We start from the raw sequence: 18,782 nt of genomic DNA, 5'->3' as shown, positions 1-18,782 counted from the left end.
CAATAAATAGAAATTTGTTGAAAATGTTGCCATTTTCAAATTTTTTATTTGTATGCCCTTAAATCAGAGAAATAGGTCACCAAAATAGTTAATAACATTTCTCACATGTCTACTTTACATCAGCACAATTTTTGAAACATTTTTTTTTTTTGTTAGGAAGTTATAAGGGTTAAAAGTTGACCAACAATTTCTCATTTTTACAATAAAATTTACAAAACCATTTTTTTAAGGGACCACATCACCTTTGAAGTGATTTTGAGGGGTCTATATGACAGAAAATACCCAAAAGTGACACCATTCTAAAAACTGCACCCCTCAGGGTATGTGCACACGTCAGGATTTCTTGCAAAAATTTCCTGAAGAAAACCGGAAATTTTCTGCAAGAAATGCGCATTTTTTTTCCCGTTTTTTCAGCATTTTGCAAGCGTAATTAGCTTGCAGAATGCTAAAGTTTTCCAAGCGATCTGTAGCATCGCTTGGAAAACTGACAGGTTGGTCACACTTGTCAAACATAGTGTTTGACAAGTGTGACCAACTTTTTACTATAGATGCTGCCTATGCAGCATCAATAGTAAAAGATAGAATGTTTAAAAGTAATAAAAAAAATACAAAAAATGGTTATACTCACCTGCAGACAGCGGATCTCCTCAGCGGCGTCCGTTCCTATAGATGCTGTGTGTGTGCAGGACCTTCCATGACGTCGCGGTCACATGAGCGGTCACATGACCGGTCTCGCGACCAATCACAAGACCGCAACGTCATCGCAGGTCCTTCACACACACCATCTATAGGAACGGAAGCGGCAGCATGCACCGCTGAGAGGCGGGAAGACTCCAGGGCCATCGAAGGTGAGTATATCACTATTTTTTTTTTTAATTCTTTTTTTTTTACCAATTATATGGTGCCCAGTCCGTGGAGGAGAGTCTCCTCTCCTCCACCCTGGGTACCAACCGCACATAATCTGCTTACTTCCCGCATGGTGTGCACAGCCCCGTGCGGGAAGTAAGCAGATCAATGCACTCCTAGGTGTGCGGAATCCCCGCAATTCTGCATTTTTAATGAACATGTTGCTTTTTTTTCCGCGATGCGATTTTTTCGCGGAAAAAAATGCAACATTTGCACAAAAAATGCGGAATACACTGTAAATAATAGGAGGCATATGTTAGCTTTTTTTGCGTTTTTATAGCGAAAAAACATGAAAAAAACCGCGAAAAATACTGAACGTGTGCACATGGCTTTAAGGTGCTCAAAACCACATTCAAGAAGTTTATTAACCCTTCAGGTGTTTCACAGGAATAAATGGAAGGTGAAAGGAAAATATGAACATTTAACTTTTTTCACATTTTAGTTAAGACCCAAATTTCTTTATTTTCACAAGGGAAACCGGAAAAAAAATGGACCACAAAATTTGCTGTGCCATTTCTCCTGAGCATGCCAATACCCTGTATGTGGGGGAAAACCACTGTTTGGGCGCACGGCAGGGCTCGGAAGGGAAGGAGCGCCATTTGACTTTCCAAATATAAAATTTGCTGGAATCATTAGCGGGCGCCATGTTACGTTTGAAGAGCCCCTGATGTGCATAAATAATGGAAACCACGCACAAGTTACACTATTTTGGAAACTAAGGACCTTATGTAAGCGTGTGGTGAGCTCATTGAACCCCCAGGTGCTTCACAGAAGTCTGTAACGTTGTCGTGAAAATAAAAAAAAATGTTTTCTTAGCTACAAATTTTGCATTTTCATAAAGGTAACAGAAGAAATTGCACTGTACAGTTTGTTGCGTAATTTATCCCAAGTACGCCAATACCCAACATGTGGAGGAAAACTGCTGTTTGGACGCACGGCGGGGCTCAGAAGGAAAGAAGCGACATTTGACTTTTTGAATGCAAAATTTGCTAGAATAATTAGTAGATGCCATGTTGCGTTAGCACGGTTGCTGTCCAATGCTGGTGTCCTGGGTTCAACTCTGACTGAGGACAATGAGATTCCTCCTCTCAGGTGTATTTTAGAAATTGTAGTCAGTGATTGTAATGGGACCTGCTCTAGTTTTTCTGACCTTCCCACAAATGCTGAGAGTCCTATTGATGATCTGGCCAGAAATAAACTTGCAGGCAGCACAGTGGCTCAGTGGTTATCTCCACTGCCATCCTACACTTGGGTCCTTAGTTCAGCTCTGACTGAGGTCAATGAGATTTCTCCTTTCAGACACATCTTAGAAAATGAAATCAGAGACCTCAAATGAAACCTGCTCTTCCTATTCATGAGCTGTCGGTGGGTACTGATAGGCATACTGATGAGCTAGCCATCAGGTAATGCTATGCTGGCTCAGTGGTTAGCTTGATAACCTTTCAACGCTTGGGTCCTTAGTTCAATTCTGACTGAGGACGGAGTAATTCTACCTCTCAGTTGTACTTTAGAAAATGGACCTGCTCTAGTTTTTCCTGATCTTCCCATTGGTGCTACGAGTCATATCAATGATATGAAAGGTTATCTTCGGAGCAGCACGGTGGCTCAGTGGAAAGCACTGGTGCTTTGCAGCATGGGAGTCCAGGGTTCAAATCCCACCATGGATGACATCTGCAAGGAGTTTGTATGTTCTCCCTGTGCTCAGGTGGGCTTCCACCCATGCTCCACAGACATACAGGTAGGGGCCAGTGATGGAAGTGCTGTGGCTAATGATGGGTCACCTGTGCAGCCTCCAGGAGGGCTGCTTGATTGGGCAAGTATCCTGATTGGATGAATGTTCTGACACAAGTAGCAACAAATTGACTTGTTATCTATGCAGCTCTGTTGTGGCTGAGCAGTGAAAAGTCCTTTTTGGACTACATTAATAAAAAAAATTTCAACTTTTATCCTTCTAATTTCCCTGAACCCAAATGTTGCTCCAGCCCTGAGAAACCCTGGATAGCAGCTGTTTACCTCCTTGATACAGGTGACACATCATTAGCCACAGCACTTCCATCACTGGCCCCTTCCTGTATGTCTTTGGAGCATGGGTGGCAGCCCACCCAAGCACAGGGAGAACATACAAACTCCTTGCAGATTTTTCGACTCTCCAATATCTACCCACCCACTATATCGTTCAGGTCAACGGGTGATAATGGAACATAATGTCACTTTGTTGTGAGGTCGTCAATCAGTTCACCTCTGATGCCGAAAGGAGAAAAAAAAAAGAAGAATTGTGACGATAAAATGATTGAAAAACTATAAAAATAAAATGTGATGGAAGTTGCGAGGATGGAGGAGCGCTGACCGCAGATCCCGTCAGTCTGGTATCCTCCCCAGTAGCTGTAGATGTAGTTAAAAAAAAACAAGATCGTTTACGGACTGTTCACATAACTTGTGTCAAAGTGCAATAAATGAGAGGGCTTACGTATTTTTTGTGAAGGAACGTGAAATTAACATTAAACACCCCGTATATTTTTTACCATTCTGGTGCGAAGACAATTTCTAAGATAAGCAGATAGCTCCCTCTTGTGGCCACCAACTGCAATTACTGTGAATATATACAATTAGGCAATAATAGGGGTAAGTGCAGAATATGTGTTTGGGGGGCTCACATGCATATTCACGAGGCACAATCAGATGCATGCTTCTTCATTACTACCCTCATTTATCCCCAATACCCCTTTTTACTGACCTGAGATATAAGGTAATAGAATCCCCCGCCGGGAGAAAATGCAGCAGCTGTCCACTGTAGCAGACACCCTGCTGCATCAGTCACGCAGTTTAACCTCTTAAATGCTGCTGTCAGTAGTGACTACAGCATCTAGATGGTTAACAGTGTGGGGGGCTCCTTACTGCACCCCGAGATCATGATTGTGCGGTCCCGATACTTTCCGATCATGCCACATTAATTCCTGAAAAGCACAGGAAGGGTTAATAAACTCCCAGACAGCAGTTTTGGATATGTTGAGGGGTGTCGTTTTTAAAATGGCATCACTATTGGAGGTTTTCCTGATATACAAGACCCCCAATATCGCTTCAAAACTGAATGGGTCCCAAAAAAAAAAAAAAGTTTTGTAAACTTCCTAGAAAAAAAAAAATGAAGAATTGCTGCTACAATTTTTATGCTTCTGACATCCCCAAATTTATTTATTTTAAGTTTGTAAAATTTCTGATATTTTTATAAAAGGCGAAAACAAAATCAACGCAAATTTACCATTAACATAAAGTATAATGTGTCCCGTAAAAACAATCACACTGGGATGCGTTGAAACGTTCCAAACTATTGTCATGAAAAATTTACAGGTCAGATTTGAAAAATGTGTCCTGGTCACTGGGGAAATTAGATTTTTTTCCAGTATTTAATTCACGGGCCAGGGAGGGTTAAAAACAAACAAAAAAAAAAAATGACAATGAATACTCACCGGGCTTCAATCAGCTGATTGCATGGTTAAATGGATGGTATGAGAATAGGGAAGCAGCGCCACTCTAATCACAGTGGCCAAGCCTGGAATTACACTTCATAATTAAAGGGGCATTCTCTAGAGTGAAAGTTATCCCCTGGGTCCATTGGATAGAGTCTATCTTACTGGGCGCTGGGGATTCGAAGGCATACACCCCCCCCCCCCCCGAATCCCGAGAGCCCCCTGTGTGAATGGAGTGGTGGTCAACCATGCGCACATCCACTCAATTCATTCTTAAAAGGGTCCGCTGGAGATAGCCAAACGCTGAGCTCAGTCGGGGGTCTGCATCGCTCCCATTAAGAATAAATTGAGCAGGAGTGCACATGATCGTCCCCCATTCCATTCACTTGGGCCTGATTCATGGGATTGTGAGGGTCCCAGAGGTCAGAACCACAGCGATCAGTAACCTTTACCCTTTGCAAGAGATAGTGGATAATTTCTAAACTTGAGAACCCCCCTTTTAAGTAACCAAATCAGACACCTGCAATCAGGAAGTTAAATCATATCAAAAGGATAGGGGATGACTAGAAACCTGAGAACACCCCTTTAAGTAACAAGTAGAATTTAAAAAAAAATCACTCAGATAAAAGAGAGATATCAAAGAAATCTTATAAAAAAAAAAAAAAAAATCAGCATGTGGCACGGCGATCAGACAGCCCCATCCTAGGTTTCGCCTCTATTCAAGCTTCTTCTGGGGGAGACCTGACCAGCCTTTCACTTCCTAAATCGAAATCTTCCACAGCTTTGCATCATAATATCAGGGTATACGGTACGCAATTGTTAATTAATCAAATGTAAAAGATACACTAATCTTTGTGATGTTGAAATAATTAAAAGGGGTCGTCCACTTTCAAAAAAATCTTGGTCCAAATATGTGGTTCGTTAGGTCAACAGCGCTGCAGCCAGTGAGCTCAGAGGCAAGGTGCTCCATCTACATGGGCGGAAATAAGTACCGTAGCTTGAAAAACTTCCAGAATACTCATGGTTCCCCTTTATCCTGGTGACATTAGTTATGAGTGTAACGATTTCCGCCTTTCTGCCAAACCAGCGGGGACCTGCAGTGAATAATGGAATCTGACCGTAACAAGTCTTGTAAGAAGTCCTGCAGTCGCCAGAATGGTCATCTATTCTATACAATTCCCTAACATGTCCACTACGGGAATGGCCCATTTATTGCTCTGAAGCCCCCCCGGCAGCTAATATAGCCCACCTTTAGACAAGTAATGGACAATACAGTCCTGCAATTGCTGCCCTAAATCCTGCTTATCTGATAAAGGCGAGGGAAGAAATGCAAAGATTGCGGATCCGTAGAGAGATTCTGATTTGTGATATCTCAACAGGGCATGGGCTATAAATCGGAGTCCTTTCCCCAAGAGTCATCTGGGCGGAGCAGATCAGAAGAGTCACGGAGTGCCTTATCCCTCCTGGCTGATTGATAGCTCTCCGTCCAGTATAAGTCATGCCCAGCCAAATCCGGCACATTACATCTCACTATATATGGCTGGAGGTAGCCATTACTGACTTAAAGGGGTTCTCTGGTCCTCTGGTAAGAGTCTGCAGACACCATGTGACTAGAAGGGGAGTGGGATTGCATGCCCTTCACGTGGGCAGCTCCGCCTAGCTGACTCTTGAGGTGACTGCCGTACAGTGTGCTCAATATTACAACTTCATGATGATGATAAAACACAGTTAATACAAAAAACAAAGCGACTGTAAAGCGGGGTTTAAGGAGGGGAAACGTCAGGTGGAGACTTCAAAGTATATGTATACCTTTATAATTTCAAGGGCGTATTTTTTTTTCCCTTAAAGCAGTTATCGCATATTTACTATCCTTGCAATAAGTCAACAATATGAGATGGGTTGGGGTCCGACACCCAATTCCCCCACTGCTCAGTCCGCTGTTTGCTCCGGCGGCCGTGGATGTAAACACGTGGAACGGTGGCTGCTGCGGAACATCTCCTATGGTCTTGAATAGGGACAGGGCCCCACTATGCTGTGACCAGGAAACCCCTTTAAACGCGTGTACTTTATGTTAAAAATGTTTGCATTTGGAAATCGGGTTTCATTTAAAAAAACGGGGCGCAGTTTGACTTTTACACGCTCTGCTTCCCTGCACATTGCTGGTTGCAGAGTGAGTTAGCTGGGAATCCCTCAGTGAGCGAGTCTGAACCTCTTATCTGTTCCTAGGTGATTTATGAACACCCCAAAGTCCAGCTCTCCTTGGATGTGGTCAAATATCAGCTGTAAAAGAAAAAATAAATTGTCAGAATGAGATCACTGAAGGATTCTTAGTTAACTCATTCTGCAGGATTAGAGAGTGCAGCATGGGCTACAAGAAGGGTGCAAATGGAAAAAAGAAAATCCGTAATGTAATCCGACGAGAGCTGCAGGTCTGGGATCCGTCAGATGGGATGTCGTGTGTGCGGCTGACTTCCTACCGCTGCGGACGTCACCGCCCCAGAGATAAATCAATGGCGACGTGTCGCTGTAGGAACATTTTGTGCTTTACTCTCATACAACATTTCTAATAATTTTGCACAAAAAAAAAAAAAAAAGAGAAAAAAAAACCCTAATTTTTTAATTCAAAAATCTATTTACGGGTGATGTCAAAGAAATCTGTACAGAATATTACAGCTAATGGCGCTACTTGATCTTGGCCAGCGCCCCCGCTCTCCTCTCCGTGTTCTGGAATAAAGCTCGGATCAAACTCTTCACTTCGTTCGTGGAGAACTCCGTGGCCAGGGGTCCTTTCCCATCCGCCCACCTGAAAAACAAGATGCGGGGTTAAAAAAGGAGGAGATTCTGCAGCAAAAATGGAAGAAACCCCCCACTATAGTGGTTCTCCCCCGATGCCTCTGCAGCAGTCACGAGACAATACATCGAAAGTGGAAATCAAATGAATAGAGACAGGAGGGGAAACAAGAAAAGCCCACCCATACAAGACTGAAGGGAGAGGTGGCCGCAGGTCTGCCGTCTTCTACATTCTGGCCTATGGCAGTTACAGAAATGAGGGCACTCTGCTCCCGGCAGAGGGGGATTCCACAGATCGGACTCTCGCCTAGATATGCCATATTCATCTTTTTTTTTCAGGAAAAATCACTTTTAATGGGAACCTGTCATCTTATTCATTATGCCCGAACCACGCCGCAGTCTGATCTGTGCTGCCTGTGGGTCGGGAACATGAATCAGATGACACGAAAACCAAAAGTGGGCGAGCGGACCACCAGACACCCACCGGTCGACAATCTCCTGCAGATTTGCTTGCAGGATGATCATGAGTTCTTTGAATTTCATCCACTTCTGCACATAGACCGGCACCTCCTCCTGAAACTGTTTGTTTTTGCCTTCGTCGGGGAGTGGAGTGAACACGAGGGGTCCTTCCTCGATCACGGTCCTGCACAGAGTATACAGCCGCTCTCCATCCTCGGTGGAAATATCCTAGGAACAAGGAGATGGATGCCAATATGTAATGTATAGGTATGTAGCCACTGATCAGATCATACATCGCATTGTGAGATCTTATGTTAAATTCACTTTAAGCTTCTAGCTTCAAACATTATTAGGTCTTAGACCAGACGAGACTGGTGTACTTACCGTGAACATAAATGTCCCAATGGCTGAACAATATGATCATTGAAATGAGTACATTTATTTTTTAATCCAAGTGTATTTAGTTCCCTCTCACCCACCCAGTGAGCCTGCTGCAGCTTGCACCGAGCAGTGAGACCTCAGTAGCAGCAGGGAGGAGGGACACTGAGGAGATGTCATCAGGCTAGGTGGGCAGGCGGCAAAAAGGAGGAGCACTAAGGAATATCAATGAGGCTATATGGGGGATATTGCAGCAGCAGGGAGGAAAAACACCGAGTCGATGTCAATGACGCTATGCGAGCAGAGACTCCGCAGACGGGGGCTCAGAGGGAGTTAATCAAGCTAAGGGGACAGTGATTAATCACTGTTTAGGGTCCTGGCACTGAAGCTCCCACCACAGCTTTCCCTGGAGTGTGGGCAGACTGGTATTAGTATAGCGGTTATAATGGTTATACTGGTCGTACCTCCAGTGCAGCTATCTTGGTAATCATCTCAGTAATGGCGGTGTTTAATAACGTCCCCATGGCCTTGCAGTAAATGCCCACCGGCAGCACGTCCTGCCACACTTTACCCAAACGACTCAGCTGATGAATAACCTAAAAAAATAAATAAATAAAAACGTCAACATTTCGCAGAATGACTGAGATCGTACGGATCATTATACTAGGAAACAGCACGATAATAGCAACACAGAAAGGTTCAGAAACATCATAAAAAGTCGTTTCCATCAACTCCCATAGAAATGAATAGAGAAACTGTGCCGCCAATGTGTTCGCTCCTTGCCTGAAAGCAGAAGTCAGCGCCAACCACATTGGGTGGGACAGCAAGCAGGGGACCCCCATTCAGGACAGATCATATAACCCACGCCTGGGACCTTTACCTATCAGTATACTTCAGTTCCTTATGTAAAAAGTACAAAAAGCAGGTCCGCTCCATTCATTACCTATGGGACTGGTGGAAAGCTGAGTGCTGCCATCTCCGGCAGTCCCATAGACAATGAATGGAGCGGTGGTGCACACTCGACCTCGGACCCATCACACAGGGATGTCTGGCGATCTGTCTGCTGCTACCCTCAGTGATCATCCAGGGGAATAACTTTCAACTTGTGCATTATATTCCGTACCTGCCGAATCGCTTTGTGACCTGCAATGTAATTGTTTTCGTCTTCCATATTAACGAAGGAGCGAGCGTTCGATAATCTGTCCAGGAGGTCGCCTTTCTGCAGCCGCATTTGTGCCAGGAAGGTCTCGGTGCCTAATGGAGACGACGTACAGACACGTCAGGACGCTCGATATCAGATGTCGTGCATATCACACCCTATGTACAATGCATGCATTCTAGCTGCGGATCTTACACCACGGACATTTATTTTTTATCTATATAAATCACAATCAGAAATGAGCGAATCCATTGGAGTGGAGTCAAATTAGCCTCCAATTATAAAAAAAAAAATAATAATTCCGATTCTCAGAAATACAAATTTTCTGTGATTTGCTTCATTTGAAATGAAAAAAAAATGGCGTCCGGCTGCAGTCTTACATATTCGTAAACGGCGTCAGTCACCAGATCCCATTAATCTTCCTACCTAGACGCCTAAATCCAGGGACCATGTCCACGAAAGTGGCGGCTCCATCACTGAGCGGAGAGGGAAAGCGATACCGAAACTGGTGTCCGAGGGTCAGCATGTGGTGCGCGATGTACATGCAGTTGTTATGGTGGATGGCAGACAGCTGAGGAAGTTTCTGAAGGTTTTCTCTGAAAAAAAAGAGGACGTAACGGTCAGAACCGCTGGAGGATAAGGAGACGTCACAGGACAGGTCGATAATTAAGAGTTAGATCAAGGCGTCAGAACGAGCTCACCGATGGATTCACTGGGAGCTCATTCTGCAGTCTGCTATGTATTGTGACACATAAAGGCTGTAGAAGCCAGCCGGTTTAACCCCTTCATGACCCAGCCTATTTTGACCTTAATGACCTGGCCATTTTTTGCAATTCTGACCAGTGTCCCTTTATGAGGTAATAACTCAAGAACGCTTCAACGGATCCTAGCGATTCTGAGATTGTTTTTTCGTGACATATTGAGCTTCATGTTAGTGATAAATTTAGGTCGATAATTTTTGCGTTTATTTGTGAAAAAAAAAACGGAAATTTGGCAAAAATTTAGAAAATTTTGCAATATTCACATTTTGAATTGTTATTCTGTTAAACCAGAGAGTTATGTGACACAAAATAGTTAATAAATAACATTTCCCACATGTCTACTTTACATCAGCACAATTTTGGAAACATTTTTTTTTGCTAGGAAGTTATAAGGGTTAAAATTTGACCAGTGATTTCTCATTTTTACAACATAATTTACAAAACCATTTTTTTTAGGGACCACCTCACATTTGAAGTCAGTTTGAGGGTTCTATATGGCTGAAAATACCCAAAAGTGACACCATTCTAAAAACTGCACCCCTCAAGGTGCTCAAAACCACATTCAAGAAGTTTATTAACCCTTCAGGTGTTTCGCAGCAGCAGAAGCAACATGGAAGGAAAAAATGAACATTTAACTTTTTAGTCACAAAAATGATCTTTTAGCAACAATTTTTTTATTTTCCCAAGGGTAAAAGGAGAAACTGGACCACGAACGTTGTTGTCCAATTTGTCCTGAGTACGCTGATACCTCATATGTGGTCACAAACCACTGTTTGTGCACACGGCAAGGCTCGGAAGGGAAGGAGCGCCATTTGACTTTTTGAATGAATAATTGGCTCCAATCTTTAGCGGACACCATGTCGCGTTTGGAGAGTCCCCGTGTGCCTAAACATTGGAGCTCCCCCACAAGTGACCCCATTTTGGAAACTAAACCCCCCAAGGAACTCATCTAGAAGCATAGTGAGCACTTTAAACCCCCAGGTGCTTCACAAATTGATCCGTAAAAATGAAAAAGTACTTTTTTTTTTTTTTTTCACAAAAAAAATATTTTAGCCTCAATTTTTTCATTTTCACATGGGCAACAGGATAAAATGGATCCTAAAATGTGTTGGGCAATTTCTCCTGAGTACGCCGATACCTCATATGTGGGGGTAAACCACTGTTTGGGTGCACGGCAAGGCTCGGAAGGGAAGGCGCGCCATTTGACTTTTTGAATGGAAAATTAGCTCCAATCGTTAGCGGACACCATTTCGCGTTTGGAGAGCCCCTGTGTGCCTAAACATTGGAGCTCCCCTACAAATGACCCCATTTTGGAAACTAGACCCCCCAAGGAACTTATCTAGATGCATAGTGAGCACTTTAAACCCCCAGGTGCTTCACAGAAGTTTATAACGCAGAGCCGTGAAAATAAAAAATACTTTTTCTTTCCTCAAAAAAGATTTTTAGCCCGGAATTTTTTATTTTCTTAAGGGCAACAGGAGAAATTGGACCCCAAATGTTGTTGTCCAGTATGTCCTGAGTACGATGATACCCCATATGTGGGGGTAACCCACAGTTTGGGCGCACGGCAGGGCTCGGAAGGGAAGGCACGCCATTTGGCTTTTTGAATGGAAAATTAGCTCCAATCATTAGGGGACACCATGTCGCGTTTGTAGAGCCCATGTGTGCCTAAACATTGGAGCTCCCCTACAAGTGACCCCATTTTGGAAACTAGACCTCCCAAGGAACTAATCTACAGTAGATGTGTGGTGAGCACTTGGAACCCCCAAGTGCTTCACAGAAGTTTATAACGCAGAGCCATGAAAATAAAAAAATAATTTTTCTTTTCTCAAAAATGATTTTTTAGCCCACAATTTTTTATTTTCCCAAGGGTAACAGGAGAAATTGGACCCCAACAGTTGTTGCCCAGTTTGTCCTGAGTACACTGATACCCCATATGTGGGGGTAAACCACTGTTTGGGCACAAGTCGGGGCTCGGAAGGGAAGTAGTGACGTTTTGAAATGCAGACTTTGATGGAGTGGTCTGTGGGCGTCACATTCCATTTGCAGAGCCCCTGATGTGCCTAAACAGTAGAAACCCCCCACAAGTGACCCCATTTTGGAAACTAGGCCCCCCCCAAGGAACTTATCTAGATGTGTGGTGAGCACTTTGAACCCCCAAATGCTTCACAGAAGTTTATAACGCAGAGCCGTGAAAATAAAAAAAAAAAAATTTCATTCCTCTAAAATTATGTTTTAGCAAGCAATTTTTTATTTTCGCAAGGGTAACAGGAGAAATTGGACCCCAATAATTGTTGCCCAGTTTGTCCTGAGTATGCTGGTACCCCATATGTGGGGGTAAACCACTGTTTGGGCGCACGTCGGGGCTCGGAAGGGAGGGAGCACCATTTGACTTTTTGAATGCAAGATTGGCTGGAATCAATGGTGGCGCCATGTTGAGTTTGGAGACCCCTGATGTGCCTAAACAGTGGAAACCTCTCAATTCTAACTCCAACACTAACCCTAACACACCCCAAACCCTAATCCCAACTCTAGATATAACCCTAACCCCAACACACCCCTAACCACAACCCTAACCCAACACACCCCTAACCCTAATCCCAACCCTAACCACAACCCTAACCACAACCCTAACCACAACACACCCCTAACCACAAGCCTAATCTTAACCCTATTTCCAACCCTAGCCCTAATTCCAACCCTAACCCTAAGACTATGTGCCCACATTGCGGATTCGTGTGAGATTTTTCAGCACCATTTTTGAAAAATCCGCAGGTAAAAGGCACTGCGTTTTACCTGCGCATTTACCGCGGATTTCCAGTGTTTTTTGTGCGGATTTCACCTGCGGATTCCTATTGAGAAGCAGGTGTAAAACGGAATCCGCACAAAGAATTGACATGCTGCGGAAAATACAACACAGCGTTTCCGCGCGGTATTTTCCGCACCATGGGCACAGTGGATTTGGTTTTCAGTAGGTTTACATGGTACTGTAAACCTGATGGAAAACTGCTACGAATCCGCAGCAGACAATCCGCTGCGGATCCACAGCCAAATCCGCACCATGTGTGCACATAATCTAATCTAACCCTAACTCTAGTTCTAACCCTAACCCTAGCCCTAACCCTAGTGGGGGAAGAAAAAGTCATAGTTACTCACCGATAACGGTGTTTCTCGGAGCCCATGACAGCACTACGGAGAGAGGGGATCCGCCCTTCGGGGACAGGAAACCTACAGATACATAAGGGCGGTACCTCTCCCTCGCATCAGTTGGTTTACAGAGCATCGGAGGACCTCCAGGTTAGTTTACAACAGAGAAAATACCATATTATAACATTTCTTAACAAAAAAAGGAACCCCGTGCCTAAATTGTAATATATACATTATATAAATCATATGTAATTAAAGGTGCTCACCGCACTCGTGATGGGAGGGAAATAAGCGAGTGCTGTCATGGGCTCCGAGAAACACCGTTATCGGTGAGTAACTATGACTTTCTCGGTCTCCCATGACAGCACTACGGAGAGAATTGCAGAGACTAAGCTTAGGGAGGGACCACCGCCTCAAGAACCCTTCGACCGAAGGTTAGGTCAGACGTAGAGGCTAGATTTAGTCTATAGTGTCTAAAAAAGGTTGACGGTGATGACCAGGTGGCCGCCTTACAGATCTGTTCTATTGATACCTCTGACCTCTCAGCCCATGAGGTAGCAACTGCTCTTGTGGAGTGCGCTCTTATACCGTCCGGGATCGCATTTCCCGTAGATGAATATGCCAATGCTATTGCCTCTTTTATCCACCTTGCCAACGTGCCTTTAGATGCCCGGAATCCTTTTCTGGGACCCTGGAAACAAACAAACAGAGAGCCTTCCTTCCTATACTCCCTGGTGGAATCTAGGTATTGGACTAGGCATCTTTTGACATCTAAATTATGGAACTTCTGTTCTTTCCTATTTCTAGGGTTCGGGCAGAAGGACGGAAGGGATATCTCCTGTGACCTATGGAATTTAGACGCCACTTTTGGCAGATAGGCCGGGTCAGGTCTAAGAGTAACTCTATCATCCAATATTTTTGTAAAAGGAGGGTTAGAGGATAGGGCTTGAATATCGCTTATTCTGCGCGACCGATGTTAAGGCTACTAGAAGAATGGTTTTTAGTGACAGTGTTTTTATGGAAATCGTGTCTATAGGTTCGAATGGTGGACCAGATAATGCAGAAAGGACTAAATTTAGGTCCCATGAGGGCATCTTTTGGGTAACTACAGGTTTTGATCTTGATACCGCTTTAACGAATCTTATTATCCATGGATTGGCTGCTATATTCTGGTTATAGAGAGTACCCAGGGCTGCTATCTGCACCTTAAGAGTACTAACCGCTAATCCTTGTTCCAGTCCTTTTTGTAGGAACTCAAGTATCTTATTAATTGAAGGTCCGTCCTGGATTTTGACTTTGGATACAGACAAGAATTTTTTCCATGTTTTGCCATATATTTTGGTAGTAATAGGTTTTCTACATTTTAATAATGTTGCAACCAAGTTGTCTGAAAAGCCTCTTTTTATTAACAGTTCCCGTTCAAAAGCCAGGCTGTCAAATGCAAGTTCGTCTCCTGTGGGTGGAGGATCGGTCCTTGCTGTAATAGGTCTGGCAGATTCGGTAGAACCCATGGGTCTGAGACCGATAGCATCCTTAGCCAGGAAAACCATGTCCTTTTTGGCCAGAATGGGGCAATAAGGATCATCTTTGTTTTGTCCTCTCTGACCTTGTGGATGACCGCCGGAATTAGAATGGTTGGTGGAAAAGCGTAAGTTAGTTTGTGTGTCCATGGAATGAGAAAAGCATCCAGAGCCTGGGGATTCCCTTCTGGGCTTAGAGAACAAAATTTGTTTACTTTTTTGTTTTTGTGATTGGCGAACAGGTCTATTGTTGGGGTTCCCCACATTTTCGTGATCTGGTTGTAGACAGACTGATTCAGGGACCATTCGCCTTGTCTCAACTGAGTTCGACTCAGGTAATCCGCTTTCTCGTTTTTTGAACCTAGAATATGTAGTGCGGAAAGGGAAAGTAAATTCGTTTCTGCAAGGCGGAGAATTTTGGCGGAGGAATTCATCAGTGACCAAGACCTTGTTCCCCCCTGGTGATTTATGTAAGCTACTGTCACTATATTGTCCGAGAAAATTCGGACATGATGTCCTCGAATGTAGGGAAGAAACGACAGGAGAGCCTGATACACCGCCCAGAGTTCTTTTTGATTTGAGGATGCTGATAGTTCCTGAATTGACCAGTTGCCCTGAGTCACTCTGTTTCCCATGTGGGCCCCCCACCCCCTGGGACTCGCATCGGTTGTTATTACCCGAGATATTTTGGGTACCCAAGGAATCCCTTTTGAAATATTCTGGCTCTTTCCCCACCAGAGGAGGGAATGAATAACGGAGGAATTTAGAGTGACCCTGCTTTCCAAATTGTTTTTTAAAATTTCCTGCCATTCTAGTATGTGCCACTGAAGCTCCCTTGTGTGGAATTGTGCAAAGGGTATCGCCGGCAGGCATGAGGATAGAGACCCCAGTAGAGACATTGCCCTCCTTAGAGTCATGGAGGGGTTTTGCAGTGTTTGTGCTATCATGGCCAAAATTTTGTCTTTTTTGGGGCCCGGGAGCCGGCATTCTTGAACCCGGGAGTCTAACGTCAACCCTAGGAACTCCTGTACCTGAGAGGGTTCCAACTTTGATTTTTTTATATTTATGAGCCAACCTAATTCCGTCAGAGTAGTCATTACCCGGTCTCTCTGATGTCTGCAATTTTGAGCCGAGTCGCTGGCAATAAGAAAGTTGTCCAAGTAAGGGACTATGATAATGTTCTGTTCCCTTATGTGGGCCATCATCTCCGCTACTATTTTTGTAAATATCCGCGGAGCTATAGAAATCCCGAACGGGAGGGCCCTGTACTGGAAGTTTCTTATTTTCCCTTTTATGGATACCGCCATCCTGAGAAACTTTTGAGAATTCTCGTGGATGGGCACATGGTAATATGCGTCGGTTAGATCTATCACAACCATGTAGCAATTTGGAAAGAGAATTTTTATTGTAGATTTTATTGTCTCCATTTTGAATTTGTGATTCCTTACATAATTGTTTAGGTTTCTTAAGTTTATAATTGTCCGAAAGGACCCGTCGGGTTTTGGTACTAGAAACAGAGGGGAGAAAAACCCCTCCCCCATTTCTTGAGGAGGAATCTCCTGAATTACAGCTTTCTTCAGTAGGGAGATAATCTCTTTCTCTAGTGCCGCTTGCTCTACCGACGAAGACCTCATTTTTGTTATTACATAATTTCGAGGGGGGAGGGAAAGGAAATCTATTTTTAGGCCAGATTGTATGAGTCTTAGAATCCAGGTGTTGTTGGATATTTTCCTCCAAGCAGGAAGAAATGCGGTGAGTCTTCCCCCCACCGCAGGGACAATGTAATTTGGTGGGTTTTTTGTCGCGGGAGGTGTTGCCAAAGAGGTAGCCTCTATCTCGCCTTCTACCTTCTTCCCATTTATTTTGGTCTCTAGGAGGTCTTCGACGAAAAAATTTTCTATTCCGAAAGGACTGTTTAAATGGGGCTGGTCCCAGATTTGGAAACCCCTTCTTTTTGTCTCCCGCTTTCTGGAGGATGTCATCCAAGGTTTCCCCGAATAAGAAGTTTCCCTCGCATGGAATAGAACACAGCTTTAATTTGGTTTGGAGATCCCCTGGCCAGCTTTTAAGCCATAGGGTCCTTCTGGCCGCATTGGAGAGAGCAGCGGCCTTGGATGTTAGACGTACTGAGTCCGCTGAGGAGTCTGCTAGAAAAGCTGCTGCTGCTCTAATTGCAGGAATTGAGTCTAACAATTTACTTCTGGGTGATCCGTCCTTGATCTGGCTTTCCAGCTGGTCAACCCACACCATCAAAGACCTGGAGGTGCAGGTCGCTGCGACTGCAGGTCTCAGGCTACCTCCAGCCGATTCCCAAGCCCCTTTGAGAAAGGTATCTGCTTTTTTGTCTAAGGGGTCTTTGAGGGTACCCATATCCTCAAATGGGAGCGCAAATTTTTTTGAAGCTTTAGCTACTGCTACGTCCCATTTGGGTGCCTTGTCCCAAGAAGTGGACGCTTCATCATCAAAGGGATACTTTCTTTTCAGCGAGGGTACTGAAGAATTTCTCCTGTCCGGTTTCTCCCATTCTTTTTTGATTAGTGTCTGGACATTGGAGTTTAATGGAAAAGCTCTCCGCTTTTTTTGTGTCAGACCTCCGAACATAATGTCTTGAGCCGTTTTATCGGGTCTGGGATCCTCAACCCCCATGGTGGCCCTGACGGCTTTAACCAAAGCGTCCACTTCCTCTAATGGGAAGCAGTGACGGCCCGAATCTTCGTCAGAGGAAGATAGGGAGGATTTGGAATCATCAGAGTCCGCATCCTCAGATGAGGATCGGACAGAGTGAGCATATACCGTCTCCTTCACCTTTTCCTTCCCTTTTTTGGAGGATAATAGGGCATTCTGAACTTCCGATCTAATTATGGTTTTAAGTTCGGAAGCGAAGTCAGGGGTTTCTTCACATAACAAACGCTGGATACAAGATTTACAGAGCTTTTTTCCCCAGGTTGCCGGCAAAGCTTTGTTACATGTGGGGCAAACTCTATTTTTCTTTTTCTCCAGGCTCTTCTTACCCTAGTAAGGGAGAAGAGGGAGCCCTATTATAGGAAATGTGTACTTTCACGGAGATCACTCACCATTCAGATGTGGAGGCAGGTACCGGTTCTGGAGGAGGGCCGGGATCTGGAAGTGAAGCCTCTTGAGGAGGAGAGTTAGTCCTTGCAGCAGATCTGCTGCGCTGTGTGGATCGACTGCTTGATCCACTTCTGGAGCTCTTTGGGTCATTTTTCTTATGATGCTGCTGCCTTGGCTGCAGCTGCTGTGAATCGCTGTCCTCCATAGTGAAAGGGAGATAGTGCGACAATCATGTGTGCACCATCTCCCTTTTTAAATCCGGCGCCAGCTCCGGCGTTTTCCGTCACTTCCGGTCCTGCACACATCCCTGGGAGAGGAGAACTTGCCGCGCATGCGCGCGGGGATGACCCGGAAGTTGATGCCGCATTTCCGGAGCGGCGGCCATCTTACTACACCCGGCCCGTGCAGCAGCCGGCACAGGAGCTCCGGGTGACCAGCGCCCCTTCGTCCGTCGGAGTCTGGCGGCGGCCTCTCCCCCGCTCACCCTGAAAACCCCATCGGTCTCAGCGGTGGCGGCTTCGGGTGCCGGACCAGCCGCGGCAGGAGCCTCCTCGCTGCCAGAACTCGACTGTCCGGTCCCGGTCCGTGGATACGACGTCTTCCTTGCAGGTACCGCCGAAAGGAGGTTCCCCGTTCAGGGACAGGAAACCAACTGATGCGAGGGAGAGGTACCGCCCTTATGTGTCTGTAGGGTTTCCTGTCCCCGAAGGGCGGATCCCCTCTCTCCGTAGTGCTGTCATGGGAGACCGAGAAAAATATATATATTTTCTTTATTTTTTTTATTGTCCCTACCTATGGGGGTGATAAAGGGGGGGTTCAATTACTATTTTTTTTATTTTGATCACTGTGATAAAACCACACATCACACAATCACAGTGATCAAAATGTACCTGGAACGAATCTGCCAGCCGGCAGATTCGGCGGGCGCACTGCGCATGCGCCCGCCATTTTGGAAGATGGCGGCGCCCATGAAGCAGACGGACGGACACCGCGAGGCTCGGTAAGTATGAGGGGGGAGATCGGAGCACAGGGGGGGGGGGGGGGGGGGATCGAAGCGGACCACAGTACGGGGCAGAAAGGAGGACTGGGGAGGCGATCGGTGGCGGTGGGGCAGATTAGGTTTTCC

The 18,782-nt window shown here is 45.0% G+C and overlaps 1 protein-coding gene across 1 annotated transcript in view; it reads right to left on the bottom strand.

Moving 5' to 3' along the window:
- ZW10 (zw10 kinetochore protein) overlaps positions 1-18,782 on the bottom strand; it is a 37,677-nt gene that overhangs the window by 1,482 nt on the left and 17,413 nt on the right. Inside the window, exons 12-16 of the mRNA XM_077249971.1 lie at positions 9,583-9,752; positions 9,121-9,251; positions 8,462-8,593; positions 7,645-7,847; positions 7,042-7,173 (exon numbers count right to left, since the gene is read on the bottom strand). Coding sequence (XP_077106086.1) covers positions 7,053-7,173; positions 7,645-7,847; positions 8,462-8,593; positions 9,121-9,251; positions 9,583-9,752 — 757 coding nt within the window. The 3' untranslated portion in view covers positions 7,042-7,052. The remainder of the gene's footprint in view (positions 1-7,041; positions 7,174-7,644; positions 7,848-8,461; positions 8,594-9,120; positions 9,252-9,582; positions 9,753-18,782) is intronic.

Source organism: Ranitomeya variabilis, chromosome 4 (genome assembly GCF_051348905.1).
Source record: "Ranitomeya variabilis isolate aRanVar5 chromosome 4, aRanVar5.hap1, whole genome shotgun sequence".
In the NCBI taxonomy this organism is placed as follows: Eukaryota; Metazoa; Chordata; class Amphibia; order Anura; family Dendrobatidae; genus Ranitomeya; species Ranitomeya variabilis.
This window is presented reverse-complemented; position numbering and strand designations above follow the sequence as displayed.